Source organism: Dreissena polymorpha, chromosome 6 (assembly GCF_020536995.1).
Source record: "Dreissena polymorpha isolate Duluth1 chromosome 6, UMN_Dpol_1.0, whole genome shotgun sequence".
NCBI lineage: Eukaryota > Metazoa > Mollusca > Bivalvia > Myida > Dreissenidae > Dreissena > Dreissena polymorpha.
Window position 1 is genome coordinate 7,975,491 of NC_068360.1, and position 19,004 is coordinate 7,994,494.

The 19,004-nt window shown below is 31.6% G+C and overlaps 3 protein-coding genes across 4 annotated transcripts in view; 1 reads left to right on the top strand and 2 right to left on the bottom strand.

Annotated features, from left to right (window-relative positions):
• Window positions 1–19,004, top strand: part of LOC127836235 (uncharacterized) — a 478,549-nt gene that overhangs the window by 180,836 nt on the left and 278,709 nt on the right. The window lies entirely within an intron of this gene.
• Window positions 1–19,004, bottom strand: part of LOC127836244 (thrombospondin-2-like) — a 160,591-nt gene that overhangs the window by 96,087 nt on the left and 45,500 nt on the right. The window lies entirely within an intron of this gene.
• Window positions 3,031–5,565, bottom strand: LOC127836247 (L-rhamnose-binding lectin CSL3-like). Its single transcript, XM_052362738.1, has 2 exons — window positions 5,480–5,565; window positions 3,031–4,043 (listed from the first exon to the last, which is right to left on the bottom strand). Exons 1-2 carry the CDS (start codon window positions 5,532–5,534, stop codon window positions 3,757–3,759), a joined length of 342 nt encoding a protein of 113 aa, XP_052218698.1. The 5' UTR covers window positions 5,535–5,565; the 3' UTR covers window positions 3,031–3,756.

The following is a 19,004-nucleotide window of genomic DNA, read 5'->3' on the forward strand; positions in this document are numbered from 1 at the left end:
TAATTATGATTGAACGTAATCGAGTCGCCCTAGTGTAAAAAGATTTCTTTCCCATCGAAAGTAAATGTTGGGAGTAACCGTAGGGGAATTTTTAAGCGATTAAATAGTTCGATGATACATTTCACAAGAAGTCATGAACATAAAAACATCTTCATTGAACTGCATATTAATAAATGGCAGTATACGTAAAGTTGTATTTTATCCGTGCGCTTGGTGTTTCCAATTGTTTGAAGTTTTATTCAAAATGTAGTTTATACACTTACCATTTTAAGACAGATTTTCCTTCATTTCGTGTTACAATAGAAATTGTTCTGGTTATTTCTTTTATACAAATCTTGGTACACATAAAAGCGCCGATGCAGAAAATATGCAAGACTTTGACAGTTAACCAGATATCTAATGTCAGGTATATGCTTCTACAAATAGAAGAACACGTAATATTTTCATTACTCGATATTTCGAATATTGGTATACATATTGGACTATTTGTATATAAAGCTTCAATCTATTGGTCCAGGGACCGTATTCACTAACGAATGCTTAGACTCAAGTCTAACAATAAAGAATTGACTTACTTTTTTGTTCGAATATGATAACAGAACAAAAGTGTACGGAATTAAACATCTCTAAACATATGTATGTATAGCAATGTATTTTAAACATAAGACATTTGTATATCCTTCAGTATTAAACGCTTTACAAAGTTTTCAGTCTGTAGTGTGTTCTTAAATCTTGGATCGGTGAATACGGGCAGGGTACATGTTTTCTTCGTTCGGCATTCAGCAAACAAAAACAAATACATTAAATGAGAAAAGATACTTAAATTCGGTTTATTGAGGAAGAAAAAAGTATGTTGCATTACCTTTTAATGAGGATAGATCAAAGTTGATTTGTTTTGTCAAACATCATGACAAAAAATCAACAAACCTTTATTTCCATAACGATTTACTTTCAAATTTACTTGCTTTAAGTGTTTTCTCTTGATAAATAATGTGATTAGGGAACCTCAGTAACAGTTAAAGATAAACTCATATACTAGCTAGCAAAACACCTAAATGGCGTTATTAACTACTTTTCCGACACAATGTAAACAACAAAGGCTTCTTTTGCGCAAATGAAATCACAAAATGGTTTCTAATGCCGCCATGTAAATGACTCTGGTTTAAACTGGATTTGTAAATGCACTTTTACAGTCTATAACTATGTTAATTGTAAACATGTTACTTTTGAATATGCCGAACACGTTAAATGCTTTTGCAAACGCTCCAATGACACCTATTGCTAATATTTTTATCATTATACTAGATATTTAACCCATATGCACACATTACGCGTTTAATAGGCTGTATACGTAATCATATCGAATTAATAATGAGTATAACTTTCGAATTTTCCAACTAATGAAAAATAAACCTCTATAGTATAAATGTAACTAATTAACGGTTAATTTTTGATAGTGAAATGAGTTTTTCAGGCTAGTGTTTTTCACCAATTATTGACTTTTTTCAAATAACACTAATTTTAAATGATGTATATTCACACGATAACCTGATGCATGTTTTCATAGCGCAAGACAAATTCGTTGGGATATGTTTAATTAGATTCACTGCAATTACGTATAGTTATATTACGATTGCAATTAATTTGTTAAGTAAATGTTATAAACAGAAAGAAATGTGTTAATGTAGACAGGCATAGCATTTTAAAGATACTCTTGCACGCAATCAGACGCGTGTTGTGGATGATTTGTTATGATTGTCTCGTGTACGTGGTAAAGTAAGTAAGTGTAATTAGTATGCTACGTGTGCTCTGACAGTTCTCAAGGCAACATATCCACGAGTGTATGTTTTTTTCGTGTTGATATCTGTTTAGGTCACACAATACCGATGTGATCGGGCGGGCTTTTGTGTTCGCCCTGTGTAAGTAGTTCTGCGCCCTCCATCGTGCGTCTACGATCTTGAAAAAAGACATCCCATCCTCCATACGCAAGCAAAATTTCAATAAAACAAGAATTATCCGTCGGTACTGTTGTACAAACGTTATTTTAATTGTTCATGTCTGATGCAAACGTTAGTCGCTCTATTGATATATAATTTGTTAATACTTTTAAAATTACAAACGACACCTCCTAAACTGTTCATTGTAAATTGGCCAATATTGGTTGTCCTCTTAATCATTTATAACAAAGGCTCTGCTCCAATTTAGACTGTAAGGTAAAATGTTAAAAACTTACAGAGTCATATGCTCCTGAACTACCAGACCTGGGTCCGTATTCAAGAACCCATTCTTTGACTTAAGTCTAAGAATAAATAATATTCTTTAAATTGATATATTCAAGAACTGCTTAAGTTGTTTAGTCAAAATTGGCGTTAAACACCTCTATTATATCATTCTTCATGTAGAACTTTTTGTTTGTAATATGCATAATCGCCAGTGGAGGCCAGTATATATTAAAAAACACTGAACTGAACTGAACTTTATTTTTCTTGGTTTCAAGTCTATGTTTTTATTCTAAAGTATAAGCATGATTTGGTGAATACGGGCCGTGGGTAACAATTCGTTATTTTGTATTCTTACGTAAACAGGGTGCAGGATCACGTGACTTTGTGGGAACCGTTAAGTGGGGAGTTTTTCGAATAATTCGTTATTCTTTATTCTTACGAAAAAAATGTTGGTGAATACAGGCCGTGTTTTGGAAATGAAAACCAGTCACATACACATGCACAAACATACATGTGAGTTGTTTACCGTTGGTGAATCGAACATATTTTTGTTCATATATCTATGAAGACGCACTTATATGTAATTTCATAGTAATGGGCTACCACATGTTGTATGTTTCCTTCTACGAAGTACGTTGTTAGAGCCGTCTCTAATACCCCAATGCGTATGTTCTTGTGGTTGCAATCTCTAATAATTCTGTTGGAATTGGTAATATTCCGATTGAGATGATTGAGAGTAGAAATATAAATGCAATATATTTACATATAAATATTTACGATAACTGTGTACAAACACGGATGATGAAGATTAATTAAACGTTCGAGATTTTTATATCAATATATAACACATATACAACAAACATTCATCATTATTAGTAGCAAATTTAATACGGTTATAACGAATAAGCTGGATATGCATAATGGTAGGCTTTATATCTAAACAAAGCAGAACAAGACGAGAAATGAATAAAAGAACATTACGAGTGCTCTGGCAAATAATTAATCCAAAGGAAAAAGATATTTAACTGGCGAGAAAAAACAACACATAACACATAATATTGATCTTAAGTAGTTCCTTATGTTTCCATATCCTGGGAATTTTCATCAGGTAAGAAATCCGATCATTCAATCGTTCCAACAACACTATAATAACGTATTAACATTTGAAGTACATTAACTTCAAAATCGGCTAGTCGTTTTACTCCATGGAGAATATCAAAGTCTATCTAAACATCTATAAATGCAATTATTCAAATAACGCTTACTTTAACACATCACTGGGAAGAATGAGAGGAAACATACGACATGCTGCACTTACATATTTTGGAAACAAACATAAAAACATGAATCGGAATTTAAATACAACATATTATAGTAGCAAACAGAACTTGCCCTTTAGCTCGATTACAAAAATTCATAAGTTTAAAACAGTCAATAAAAGAACATTTAAATGAAAGATGTAATTTAGCATAATATAACAGGAGTATTTCTTTCAGCTAAAATAAAATGTATAAAAGCAGTACAGCCAGGAAAATTAGAAGCAGGCGAAGTTAACCTCAAGGTATTTGTAGGTGGTAGGACAAGGGTCTCCAAATACGATGATGTTCGCATTGAGACAACACAGGCTTTGCCCGTTACACAAAGACTGGGCCTTGGCTGTGGAGGTTGTCGACGTGCAGTTTGTGTTGAACATTTGCTGAGAGGGACAAATGGCCGCTCCCTGTGTGCGCCCGAAAATGGCCGAGCCCACGTATATGGTCGTCCCGGGTGGACAGTTCATACAAATGTCTGACCCCTCGCAGACTATCGAGCTGCCCAGTGCTACAATAAAATACATCATTCAATCAAATGTGCCTTGATGAAATCACACTGCAGTTCATTGGAATTCGAAGTATTTTGAGGTAATTAACATTGGCTTATTTTAACGTTTTAAATTGGCATATTAATTCCTTAATGTAATATATAATTTTATATATAATTTTATAATATTATTTGAAAATGTAGTCATGTGTAACAGAAAAATAAAATAAATTAAAGTACAATCGCTTTAAATATTATGCACACATTGATGAACACACTTTTTATATTGTACATTGCAACGAATTGATCCACAACGGTTATTGTAATATATTGAATAAGCCCTCATGTATTGACATACTATAATTTAAACATATATGTTTATATAAACCACTGAATTCAATCACAACTGTTTTTAAATAATACTTAATTAATCCACATTTTTATTTTATTGAATTCGTACATAACTGCAAAATCCATTTCAAAAGCAAATATATCAATGTGATTTAAGTGTGTACATTCGATTGTAAAGTCAACATTTTATTTTCTCAATGTTAAACAAGCATATCTTGTGAACATATTAACGAACACAAATTATACTTACTATTATGATACCATAAATTAACTGTCAAATTTTGTAATGAAATTCGTAACGACCGATATATGAACTCATATTTATTAGATAAACAAACAGTGGTGTGTATGAACAAATCGGCACAGGTTAATAACAAAAACAATGTCATGTCTAGTTTTTAATGATTATTTTTTCAACCGTAAAAACGATCATTATTTTGTAATTGTATAAAACACTTATTTCGTAATATTGTGATATCCTTTCTTCTAAGCTTGTACTTTTTTTTGTTATTTATTAACGGTTTATCTGTTTTGAGAAAATCACATATTTTAGTGAGTATATAAACCATTTAAAAAGGGTATTAGTTTTTACTGAGCGATAATGACTTTTATTTCACTGAAAATGCTTTTATTCGAAATTGTATAAGCGGAATAACACCCACTATGCACATGTCGATTCACCTGTATGGCATCTCTAGTTTTCGCATGTACAGAAAATATTACATTTAAGGTACCAGTTTGTTAAAATGTTCCTGACTTCATTTTTGTTATTGTTGGTCGCTGCTATCAAAATTTAAATATTTTTTGAAGTTTCATATAAATTTACTGAATGAGTAGAAATGAAAATTAAAATAAGAAGTTTCATTGACACATTACTGACTGAGTAAAACTAAAAAAGACAACAAAAATTCTCATTAAAATATAACCGACAGAGTACAAATAAAAAAGCAAAAACACGAAGTTTAATAAAAATAGTAGTGGGTCTAAAATGCACAATATAATAAACAAAGAACCGAGAATATACGATCGTGAAAATCTATTCACAACTATTAATACACAATAATAAATTTGTACACATTTTATTATACGACATTAGTTAAACATACCTGAATGTGCAAAACAAGCCACGACCACGAGAAGGCATATCAGATAGGTTACCATTTTCACTCCAACAATTTCCCAACAAGTTGACAGTCGCAACAATCAGTTGATATGCTTTTCGAATGATTCGTTCCGGGTTTATATAGCTATAGGTATAGACAGAAAAAAATGAGACCACCCGCAGTTTGGGCGTTTGCTGGATTAAATCGGTAAAAATGTACCCGATATATTAAAAGATAAAGCCCGTCGAATCACCGAAAATTATATTGAAATATTTTAATCAATCTATAATGTCAACCGGATTTTGAATGAAATTGACATTAAATGACATAAATTAACGTAACCGACGAATCGTAAAACTGTGTTGGATAAACATATTTTGATTGTATCTGCATGTTTTTCAAGGTCCGCCACACAGGTATATAATAATGTCATAAACTCATTACATTCGAAATTAAGTAAATAAAAGTACAACTGTATATTTAACGCGCTTCACATATAAATAATCTTTATTTTACACAATAGTATTGCTTAAGAGGTCGACTTAGTCCCTCTAGGTCATGCAATATTTAAAACACTTGATATGACTTATGTTTTTGTTTCAAAAATGGATTCAGACCAAGAGTAATTTATTCTAATTATTGTTTGTCCGATCAAATAAATTGTGAAAGAGTTCAAATAAAATACATAATCATGTTTTGGTTTTATTGTAAAGTAGGGCTTGCTGCGAAATTTTATGTCAAATCCTCAGACTCTTTCAAATATTTACAATGCCGGATTTAAGTACATCACTTAAAGTTTTGTTAAGAAATTTAAGCAAATATTGCGCTTTCTTTAATCTTGATGAATATCAAATGAATTTGTAATTTTGAAACAAATTGCGATTGTTTGATTACAAACAGTTTTCTTAATGACTCAAGCACACGCAACTTAAATTAAAAAAAAGAAAATTTGCAAGTACCGTCAAGCAGTTGAATATGAAGTTATTTGTTGTTTTTATTGCATTCGAAAATAATCAGCATACCTAACAGGCTTCGTCAGCTTTGGAAAGTGCGAACCATTGAGCTTGAAAGTCAACATTTACCATTTAAAATACCTATACCTATGTATATTGAATTAATAATCAAATAAATCAAAGAAAACAATAAATCACACTGTTTGTTTTCCAACAATTTTAGACGAAGCCTTATGTGTTGAGAGTAGGTCTGGAAAACTCGTAGACATTTAGATATGACATATATTTCTAAAACAAATAAAAGCAAAATCGTTACACACTTACCGTTTCAGTATTATATATTGAACGTTCAAAAAAACGTATACGTTATTGTAACTTTTATTTTATCGTACTTTAACTTGAAAGTTTCAGTACTTTTACGTGAAGGTTATTGTGCTTAAACTTTTATGTAATTGTACTTTTATATGTAGAATATTGTAGGTTATTGTACTTAAACATGTATTTACCTGTGTACGCTTGTTATTAGCTCTGTAAAATGAAACATAAATCATAGTTATACTTTGATAATTATCTACATATTAAAGTGACCGTCAACGAATGAAAAAAAAGTTCTAAAAAACCGTATTTTATTACAATCGTTGTAGCATGCGTCGATGTTCAAAAAAAGAACACTTACCAAGAGATGCTTTTTTTCCTATTATAGACACAAACAAGTTTAGCGAATTTTTAGATTTTAATATTATATTGGCGTAGAACGTAAACAACTATCATTTGCTTGTTTATCTGTACTACGTTCCACATATGTCACGGCAGTGGGACATGCGCGAAAGAATTGTAAACATAAAGTAATATGAGAAGAAATATGGTGTATAAGGAGATATTGACCTGCCTTTCTCAATGACCTAGCTTTAATTGAGACACAGTGGAGTTTCTTGGACAACGGAAGTCACGGGTTTGATCCACATCGTTTCACGGAAAATGATGTAGCCGTATTATATAAACAAGACATTCACTCCCTGGTTCGGATTGGTTCGACTGAATCTCCTATGATTGCACCCAAGTTTTAATGTAAGAAATGTAATCGATTTTTTGTAATGCCTCAGCAAATCCAACACATAAAAGTCAACGACATCACTATCAATCTAAAAGCATACCGCCGTGCAAGCGTGTTTTACCCGAAGTGCACTCATAGCAACCTATAATGTATGTATGTCGGCATAGTTTATACATCCCGATTTCAGATCGATACAATATTGGCACTCAATCAACAACTATTCGGTAATTCGTCATAATGGGCTATGTGCTGATACTTAACCGGAACCATTCTGCAAGAACATTTATATTTCGTGGGCAAATCTGGTTTTCATTTTCTGGTTGAGCTTCGTCGGTTTTTATCCAGCATGGTCCCCTAAAGAAGCAATTGGTTATCGCCAACCCGTACACAAATCATATTCAAACGACTTCTATACAGCTTCATACTTCAGTTAAGCTGTCTAGTCTAGGTTTGACCTCTATTGAAATCCAATTAACTTTTTAACGACATTTTCCGCCAGTAGGTCTGATTAAATAAATTCAAATTCCGTGTTTGCTAATTAAAAAAAAATCTCCGCAACATCCAGTATTGATTTGGATATGATGCAGCTACAGATTGTGCAGAAAACATATTTGTGATATAAGTCACCATGATTTTGTTTGATCTCATTTATTTGATTTATTCTGTTTGCCCCTACAAAAATAGACGCCGTTAATATGTTTATAAAGGTATTGCTCGTTTATCCTTCAAAGGGATAAAAAAACAACTAAATGAGACTCACCGTTCGAAGATTGAATTGAACAAGCGTATGCTATTAAAATACCAAACATATTTAGCCGATGCATATCTGCTAGTATATCATAAACATTCAGGGTGTAAAACGTTTGTGCATCGATCCGAAAAACAGCAAGATTATGACATCTTTATTTCTATACATGAAACTATATAGTTACTGACGCTTAAACTTAACAAATTTGCTTTATGATAGACGCTATCAAAGACGATTAAAATTAAAAAGATTCAGAGGATTTAAAATTATCAATATATTTATGTGTCGCATTACTAGCTAGATTACAAACGCTTCTTATTTATTCCAAGCAATTGGGTTGGAAATTACGTTGAGTACATTTTAAAGATAACTTTTGTATTTTCGAGCTAAATGCTAAATGTCTCTATCACACGAACATACTAATGCCAACGACTGTTCATGGTCGCATGATTAAAGGACATCAATTCAAACATGATATAATGTTGGTTTTTAAATCAAACGGTAAAAAACAATTTTAGTAAATGTGAGTTTTACCAGTGTTCTTAACTCCAAATAACAAATGCGTTTTTATATTGGAATAACTTTTCATCTGGTTGGTTAAACTACCGAGCGGTCGATAGAGTCGTGTGCTTCCCAATTGTTTCAATCACTTAATCTCGCGTTGCTTTGAATGAATCTGTCCGATTTTGAAACGAATCGATACAAACATTAACCTGTTTAATACTATTTGTCGCTAGAAATATCAGATTGCTTCTGATAAGGTCGATACATTAGGTCCAACGGGTTTTCAGAGTTCGTAATATCCAATTAAATGCATACTTTAATTGCATATAATACTACTACTCTTCACTATATATTAGTGTCTGAATGGATATTTAGCATTTATAAAAAATAAATAGTATTCAACAAGATTAGAAAGTGTGATGCGCACATTCCCCATATATTCCATATTCATTTAACAGATGTTGCCATGTACGTTAGTTCGTTTTATTACATATCCAAAATAAACATTGATTAAAAGCCTCATAACCGAACATCAATCGAAATGACAGTACGGAATTTTAATCAGATTGCGGCGATCATATGCAAATGAAATGTTTTCTATCCTAGTTTACTGACAAGATTGTTTAAGTGGCTATGACTAAAAAACAAATATTGACTTTCACTCAATGTGCGTCCCCTGTAGGCTATCCTTAAAAAACATGTACTTGATACTTAATTTCCTACATACATGTAGGTGTACTTAAACAAGTGGGAAAATGTTTTAAATTTACTCATCATGTAGCAACTGATGAGTATATTACAATAAAGTATTGTGTGTCCTAAATGCAGAAGAAAAAAAATATTCGGAAAGTTCGAACATAAATAAAATTGATTGAAACAAATATATCCACAATTATCCGTTCTCACTTATTTGTCTTTGAGATATAACGAGTTATCTAGTTTTAAGCCAAAAACTAGCCAGTGAGCGAGAGAAAACAATAATATGATTCTTTTACGCAATCGAAATATATCCCATAGTTCGTTAGTAGGTTTGTTTAATCTGTTGTTGTTTTATGCCCATTGAGTAATTTCATCTATAGGCTCTAATTTTATCAGAAAATTAAACATTCCTTTGTGTTAAGCGACGGTAGACATAACCGCAATCTTATTTGAACGCATTCATTTATGTCGATAAATAGTGGTAGTAAGAAGATGGAATGTATGTTCTTTTAACATAATTTTAGCCTGGTTTTGTTGAAAATCGCGTAAATAAGTGTTTTACAAAATTAATTGCCAGTTTATTCATGGTTGAAGTTTATACGTTACTGGATAAGTTTCTATTTCAATAACTGAACGTGTAATTATTGAGGCTCCTGTTATTGTATGGGTGTTACCAATAAGCTTTCCCACGCGATGAAAACGCAGGCGTCCTGAAAATGTATGGTAATAAAATGAGTTGCATATTTTTCATATACATGATTCTGGTTCCGACTGGGTATGTAAATGTATACCCATAGGCTGGACGAAATTGCATTATCGTGAACATCACCATTATCGTGAACACAAGGGTGGCGAATACGACAAACATTGAACATGCTGTTGGGTGAACTTAACGCTCCAATAACAGTCATTTCTAAATATTGTAAACCTTATACTTGTTTTATTTTGTGTTTAAAAACTTCATAGCCCACCTGCGAAGTCTGAACAACCTATTTCTGTACGTTTATTCACCACGCAATACAATCTGAAAATAATTACCAAGCGGTTACCCATCAAACCACAAAATAATTTTGAAATTAGCAAATATCTATTTTATCTGACTTTGATTGTTGAATAACGGACATTAATGATACATAAATAAATATATAGCAGCTCACGGCCATACTATTTTTGATCATGATCAAGGCTAATTTATGATCAGACCTCGGTAATCGATAACCACTGGATGTGACGTGACACCGGATATTGGTCGATTTATTCTGATTTAAATTATGTTGTTGATACTATGACTTTGACAGAAACGTATGAAGAATACGTAAGTTAAGACAAATACATTGGAATAATAAGCCTGCAGAAAGATTATCAGAACAGAAAATCGTATTTCCCGCCGGTAGTCTTGTATTTAAGTCAAGTGACCAATCGCCTTTACAAGACATAAAACATAACAATTATTAAAGCCGGGGTCACCACTTTGGAACGGTCAATTTAAATCCTTAGGGTTCAAACCGGTTGAATGACGCGTCGAAACTTACGCCGCAGGTTAATTTAAATCATTGAGGTTTAAACCGGTTGAATGACGCGTCGAAACTTGCGCTGACTAATAATCTCAGACCATGGTAATGTGTTACCCTTACACCCGCCATATTGACGTTGAGTAACTGCCTTGTAATGAGAGGACATATGCTCTCACTCACAGCTAATGACGCTACCGAGAAATAAACATAAAACAAAAACATATAATGTAACAACTTTTTGTATAGGCATTTTACCTTGAAACATACTAATATGTAAATAAACTATAACACATATTATGGTATGAAAAACACAGTCTATCAGTGAGATTTCGTCTTACTTGAATAATTTAGTGATTGCGCCTAAAACGCAATGTAAGGCGGATTTCAATTTGATTAACCTGAATTCCTACAATACTTATAATATACTCAAATTTGGTTCATACTCAAATCCAGTTGCAACAAGCCTGATGTTAAAATGACTGAATGTGATTTAATGTTTTCTATATTTTAATTTCAAGACGATAAATTAATGTTGACACTCACATGTTTTATTTGAAACGATTTTTTTTTCAATCATGTCATCTGCAACCGGGACTTGTTGATTACATACATTTCAAGACGCTCCATTAATGTTAACACCCAAATTATCTAATTGAACGACAGCATTTTCTATCATTAAATTTGTGTCCGGGATTTATTGATGAAAATCATGTATGGTAATAACTTGGAAAGTACTTAAGATATTATCGTGAACATTGAACACATTGAAACCTATTTGGTATATAAGTTTGTCTGTGCTCACCACTCAGGTGGCATCTCTTTGTTCCTTGTTCATTCAGTACAACCTAAAATTAACCAGATCAACAATAACTTACTTTTTAAGATAAAAATTAAGTATTGTACACGAAATTTTAATTACCTTATACCATAATATACTTTTATTGTTTCCAACATCTGCACGAAATTGAAACAAGCTTCAAAAACGGGTTTACTGTAAGTTCACATTTATGGTAACGTGCTTTTTTAATAAATTTCTAAAACTATAAATATATTAAGTTAGAGTTGGGCCCCCAAAAACGGTTCAAGAGAAACTCTATTGTTCGTTACATAAACCTGATGCTGCCATTCAATGCGCGTCGACGATTAACAGTCCCGCGGAAAACAAACACAGACTGCGTTCTGTTACTTATGCTCATAATTGCCTTGGTTTGCAATTTGTCCATATAATTTGTTATGGAACAGCTAAGTGGTTAACAGATTGAATTTGTTGATGAACCCGAACATTAAAACACGCCATTCAAATCCATACTCTCCTATTACACGCATTTTTAAATTGTAAACAGTGTATTTTGTATCGTATTTTTCATTAACAGTAGCTTTCTGCTCGTCAGATTTGCAACATAAAGCGTCTACGTTGTTTGAACAAATGTATACTATGTTTAAGTCAAATAAAACTATTCGATTAAAACATCTGAAGAAACTTTGAGACCATAATAAAAGGTCATAACTTTGAAGTTTGCGGGATATCTTTAAAATAAGTGATAACATATTCAGACTTCAGACCGTTAACCAGGATCCATGCTTCCTGGAGCAAAACTAATGAGTAATAACAACTTAGTATCTGGGTACAACTGGATATAGCGCGACAAAATATATAGCAAAAATAGATTCATGTCAAGGCAAAATACTCCAATAACGGTTAGTAAAACTCCGATATCAAGTCTTATGTGCATAATGTATTGCATGCATTTGGTGCCAGATTCCATATTCAAGACCATTATCTTAATGATTCCATAAATATTACATTGGTAGTAGATAATTGGATGTCTTAAAAGAGAAAATGCATTTCTTATAACAAGTGTCATAATTTTCAGGGGATGAATAGTTTATAATACTACACCTCGATAGACGATAACAATGAAATGGTCCCAATGAGAGAATTGAATTAAAGAGAGGACACTCTTGCATTTTTTTTTCAGCTTCCATTGGGTACATCCCGTGTTCACGTGATGTTTCTTTCAAGCAAATTTAAAATGTGCATACATGTATTCTGAGATTTAATAAAGAAAGGTATATTAGTATATATCAACGTACATGAGATGCATAGAAGGTCTACGTGGCGTAGTGGATATGGTGCCCGTCTAGCGACCATGAGATCATGGATTCTGTTTGAGGGTTCTATATGGTGCCCGTCTAACGACCGTGAGATCATAAATTCTGTTTAGGGGTTCTTTAGAGAAAGACCCCAATAAACGGACTCGAGAGTGTTTAAGTAAGCCACGAGCTAAAATAATAATAAAATACATAAGTTTTAACTAAGATGCATAAAACTAAACACCAACTACAAAACTACCACCACCAACAACAATATAAACACAAACATTATTGGTTTTGGAAGTACATACATGCACATATTTGAATAAAAATATGGATACATTTGTTTTTTAAACATAATTTAGAATTTGCTTAATCGTGTTCTTAATCGTGTGAAAAGTGTTGCTTGAATGACTCAACTCGCATAAATAATTCACATTAGTGAAGCACCTGAAGCGTTGCGAAGCAATTTAAATGATGTTATCCCACAAACTCGTTCCTTCTAAATTTAATATATTTATGTATTAAATTTAAATTTTCTAAATAACGTATTAAAAAATCAAACATACTTATACAGATTCGCAGTAGGACACTGCCTTAATAAAGTAAAAAAGTATTACAAAATATTACTGTAATTTATTTGCAAATTAATATTTAAATGAAATAGATATGAATAAAGTAAATACATCAAATAAATCCAATAACTTGAATTGAGACACTAGTTGTAGTTTTAACAAGAAATTTACTTTAATAAGCAATAAATACGCAAGAATTTAACTAACGAAACTGTTTCGTGAAATTCATATTCATATGTGTTATTCATATTTGATTAATTTGCAAAACAGCAATACATAGTGCAACGCATGTACCTTTAAGCTTTTCAATTTCGAATAGAAAAAAATTAATTCTTATTAAAACTGGATTCTGTAAAGATTTAGATTATACATCTACTGCATATTTAAGTTTATGCCAACCACACCTAAATTATTCGCAAAGGAACATACAATATCGCCGCCAATCAGGAATTTAGAAATTTTATAAAAAGCATCAACAACATACTCACACCAACAAAAGTCCAACATATTGTTCCTCACCAAAAAGTTGAACATTTGTAAGTTTAATCAAGATTTACCTTACACATTACGTTTATAAAAATATGTTTCAAATTATGTGACGATTCAAACATTTAAAATTATAAACATTGCGTTTATACATAATTTTATATGTAGTTATAATGGATATTTTGTGCCGTTACGAGTTACTATTTGCATAAACTTGCATGAAACCATTAAGAAATATGTAACATTTGATCAACACTGAAAAAGAAGCTCTCAAAACATTATTTAATTACAAAATATTTATGGATATTGTATTGTTATCGTCCGTTGCTTTTTTATTTAGAGAAGCGTGAATGTTTGTGGGACAGGACAACAATCGTGTGAATTAATGAAGTCTATAAACGGAATCTTTTTACAGATTAAGAAGTTGAACATCAAACGAACAACTTGAGTCAGTTGTAATAAAGATTTACTTAGATAATTTTCAAAACATTGCATTTGTTAATTTACAAGAGATTTATATTTGGCTAATTTCGCAATTTTATATATTTAACGGATCTATCTAAAAGGTTTCGTTAAGGACAGGCAAGCGAATATTTTAGTTGAATTATTTGAAAATCTAGTCTTAGTTTGGGGCAAAACTCGTATTCAGGCATTTTATTCCTATTATTTCTTAAACACCTCTATCAATACCAATCATGTTGGAAAATGCAAAACACTACTTTAAATACACAATTTTTCCATGAAATAAATTTATAATATTTTCCTTACGTGTTTTCATTGTTTCAATTTAACGTTTAAATCCTAACTATTTACTACGACCATAAACTGTTGGCTTACCAAAAAAAGGGGTGATTACTGTGATAATTTTAGGTAGGATTGTCGTAACAATTACTTTCCCTCCTTCATTTTATGATAGCTTTGGTTATAAATATTTGTTTGTATCACTTTGTATCACATTTCTTCTTTCTTTGTGTTCTATGTGATTAACGCTGGGATGACCTCCTAGAAACATTCAATGCAACGCATTGGGGTTTCAAATCGTTGTGATGTTAGCCGCGCATCACATTAACACCATAACTTATCACAAAACAAACACTCGCCATAAACGTGTTTAAGCAAATGTACCTATGCAAACAGAAAAGGGAAAATTGGAATCCAAAAACGTGACGCGCGAAATAAATATTACACTCAATATTTTAGTTTCCTAGTGTCAAAGGTATCGCAAATCAATTTAAACGATTAATGGGTTGGTTTTTAAGTTATTAAAATAAACATATACAAATGGCACTACTTCTTATAGCCTCTGAAGACTGACATATGACAACAGTAAAGTTGTACGGGGATACGTTCTACTTTATCTCAACAGCAAACATCAAACACTTGTAGCATATAATATAGCCAAATATGAAACTCTAGAAACTGCATGTATAACGGGAGATAAATTGGTCAAGCTATATACCACTTTTATAACACAACACTATCTATAAAAAGAAACTGATTACAACTTGAATCACTGTTACATTTTTTTATTTACACGTATGGCTCTCAATTTCAGATTAGTGTTTATGTTGTTTAAACAATATCAACACATGGTTTGATTGACTTAAGCATGCTAAAAATCTCACAACTTACACTTGACTTGACTAGTTTGACCAACAAGGTATCATGTATAGTCTTTTCAAAATAGTGTTCGTTATTGATAAATGCGTTATGGAGTGTTATGGTATTTATTAAACAATTTGAATACAATTACTAATGCATTAATGAAATGCAATTGCAATGAACAAAACTGAGGTTATCTCTGAGTCTGAATCGATGATCTTAAATATATTTTCACTTTAATACCACAACTTAATGTAATTACATTAACTTAATGAAAATATTTTAGACATTATATTCACAAGCGCCATGCTTCTGTAGTTTGATGGATTTTTGGTATCATAACTTTTGTAAATGGGAGGTAGGCATCTTTTGACCTTGTGGGTCGATAAAACGTAGATAAAAAAGTTTAAACATTTGAGTTCGAAATAAAATTATTGTGATCAGTGACATAGGTCTGCATCATTCCCTTTGAAATCAATACGTATAGCTTTACATAAAGAACTTAAACGATTTCTTCAACATAACACGGGCAGTCTAAATAATCAATATATATATACCATATTATAAATATTAGGTATTTCTGATTTAATGTACGCATCATTTATCTTCGTTATTATTGTTAAGCAGATTTCTTTATGTCTAGGCTATATTTTATATGGACGATTGCCTTACACGAAAGACTAGCGGACAATACTTTTTCTCCTGATTCTTGAGATTCATTACTCCAATATAAACATGTATTAATATACTTTCAAATACTAAGAGTATCAAATTAAAACAGTGCGCATCTAGAGAGCTTTTATTTATTGTAAAACACAGTTCTATCGCCTCATGTTTTATGCAGTGATTATTCCTATTATAAAACATATAATAATAATAATAATTGCATCACTATTGGCTAACGTAAGTAATTGCCATGTAGACAAATCTGGTCGATCCTCACGTGGGTTTATAATATTTCTTAAATTTTGATCTTGTTTTTTTCTGTCTAATGCCTCGTTTTTTATATATATTTAATTTACTTAGTTAATAGGTTTAATTGCATTTAAGTTATGGCAACATTGACTGGAGTTTATAATGCACATTTTGAATAAAACAGGTCTAACATCATCACAGACTGAACTGTTTCTGAGCACTTTCTTATTAAATCTCTTTCTCTTTTATGAAACTGTGTGATTTAAACATGTTTTACTTTTACAACAGTCCGTTGTCACCTCGAGATCTTGCGTTTACCGGCAGAGGTATAAAACAATATGAATGTATATAGACCTTTGAACTGTGAATCATTGTTTGTGGCGTTATTGTTTAGCACGTGTGTATGTGTTTTCCTTTCTGATCAAGAGGTGCAATTGCATATTTGTTATTTCCAACCATGGACAGTTAAACTTTAATCTAAATTTTTAAACATTTTTATATGCATTCATTGTGCATGTATAAAGTGTAATTATAAGTTATTTATAGTCAATAATATTGAACATATTGCGTTTGAGCAGTATACCATTATTGCTTCTAACGTTTACATTTTAATAATTTAATTGCTCTTTAATTATAATTGTTTGATCTATTTAAAAGTATCTCAAAAATATAGACTTTGACGTTATTGATATAGTTAGGCTATAGAAGTAAGAAATCTAACTGGTCTGCACGTAAGTACTATTGCACAAGTTGTATGATAATGGTATGCTTTAAAGCGGGTATATACGATTTTTTATATGTGTTTAATTGTAATATATTGATAAAATATGTTACAATAACACAAAATAGGCAAGAAAAATTATACATTAAAGTCGAATTTCATAAAATGCAGCGAAGACAAATTAGCGCCCCGAGCCGATAGTGACGTACATATTTTCCTACAATAACCGAAGCATTCGTCTTTGTATTAGGATCGGAGATAGTGTTCGTGTGTCGTATGAATAGTTATCGTTGCAGAATTTCAAATAAACCGTTAAACTAAGTTTAGATGCACATCGTACATGTATGGTATACATGCTGGCGAATTCGGCTGTACAGCCGTTTTCAATTTCAGAATTAAATATCTGGCTTATTTCGCATTTTTTGACAAATGTTCTGCTTAACTTTTATTTTAATTTATATTGAAATATATATATATAATAAGTTTTTTTACACAGTTTATATAAATTTATAAATATTTGACTAAATTGTATATATCCGCTTTAACGCAAAAACCGTGTCATTTCTTTGTATAGTTAGTTCTTCACAAAAGCAATATATTTGTTGTAATATTTGTTTAATTTAAAATGTCATTATAAAAAGTGCTCATTCAGTCTTTCATTCTATGTAATAATTTAGAAAAATAGATGTAAGGTTTTACAGGGCGAGCCAGTAGCAGACCGTTTTTGACAAATATAAGAGTGACAATTGTTAATATTTGTATATAGTAGTCGACAAAAGGTTAAGTATAATACCCATTCAAAATGTCCGAAAAAAACACTTACAAGCTGTTAAAAAATCTTCATCCTTGTGTGATGCCAAGAAACAATAATAATTAACCAACCTTACTGCCTCATATTTGTCCGCAGTAATACTTTAACAAACATTTGTTATAATGAATTCACAATTTGTAAGGCAAATCCAGTTTTCTCGCATGTTTGCAATAACATGAATGCAAGAATCTTTTACACAGTTTTTCAAATAGGTGTTTTTAATATATGTGTACCAAATAAAATCATGAACAAGGAAACGTTCATCCCGATCTTTAAATACAACGCAATACAAAACAATAAGGGGCTTCATTTTGTGGAAAACAACAGGTAAAATTATGTTTTATCTTTGCAAATTTATCTTATTTGGAAAATATGTTTAATGTGTCAATATTGTATTAAATTATTCATTCATAAGCGTCAATATATTAAATATACCCATATAAAGTGTTTAGATTTAGGTTAAATTGCGAAATGCAAACCTTGGGCGCTATAAGACACTGACAATTTTATATATGTTCGTTTCGAGTTTGGACGTTAATTGTATTGTTGCTGTTGTTGTTTTGAACTGGTCTATATCCGTTAATGAAAGACATTATACTGCTAACAAACGTTTCTGGATGCTGGTGATTTTGTTTAAATAATATGATGTTTAAACACCCTTTTATACTTTCCGCACAAACATGACAATGCACAAATACATTTTAGAATCGCTTAACTGGTAATTCATCGGGCTGTCCGACTTGCCCAGTGGTTGGTACGCGCGCGTCTAAATTAAGCAAATTTAGTTTAATTCCTTATTCCGGCGCATGTGAGTGTGGTTGGTGAGGCTTTCTCCGGATGCTCCGCATGCCA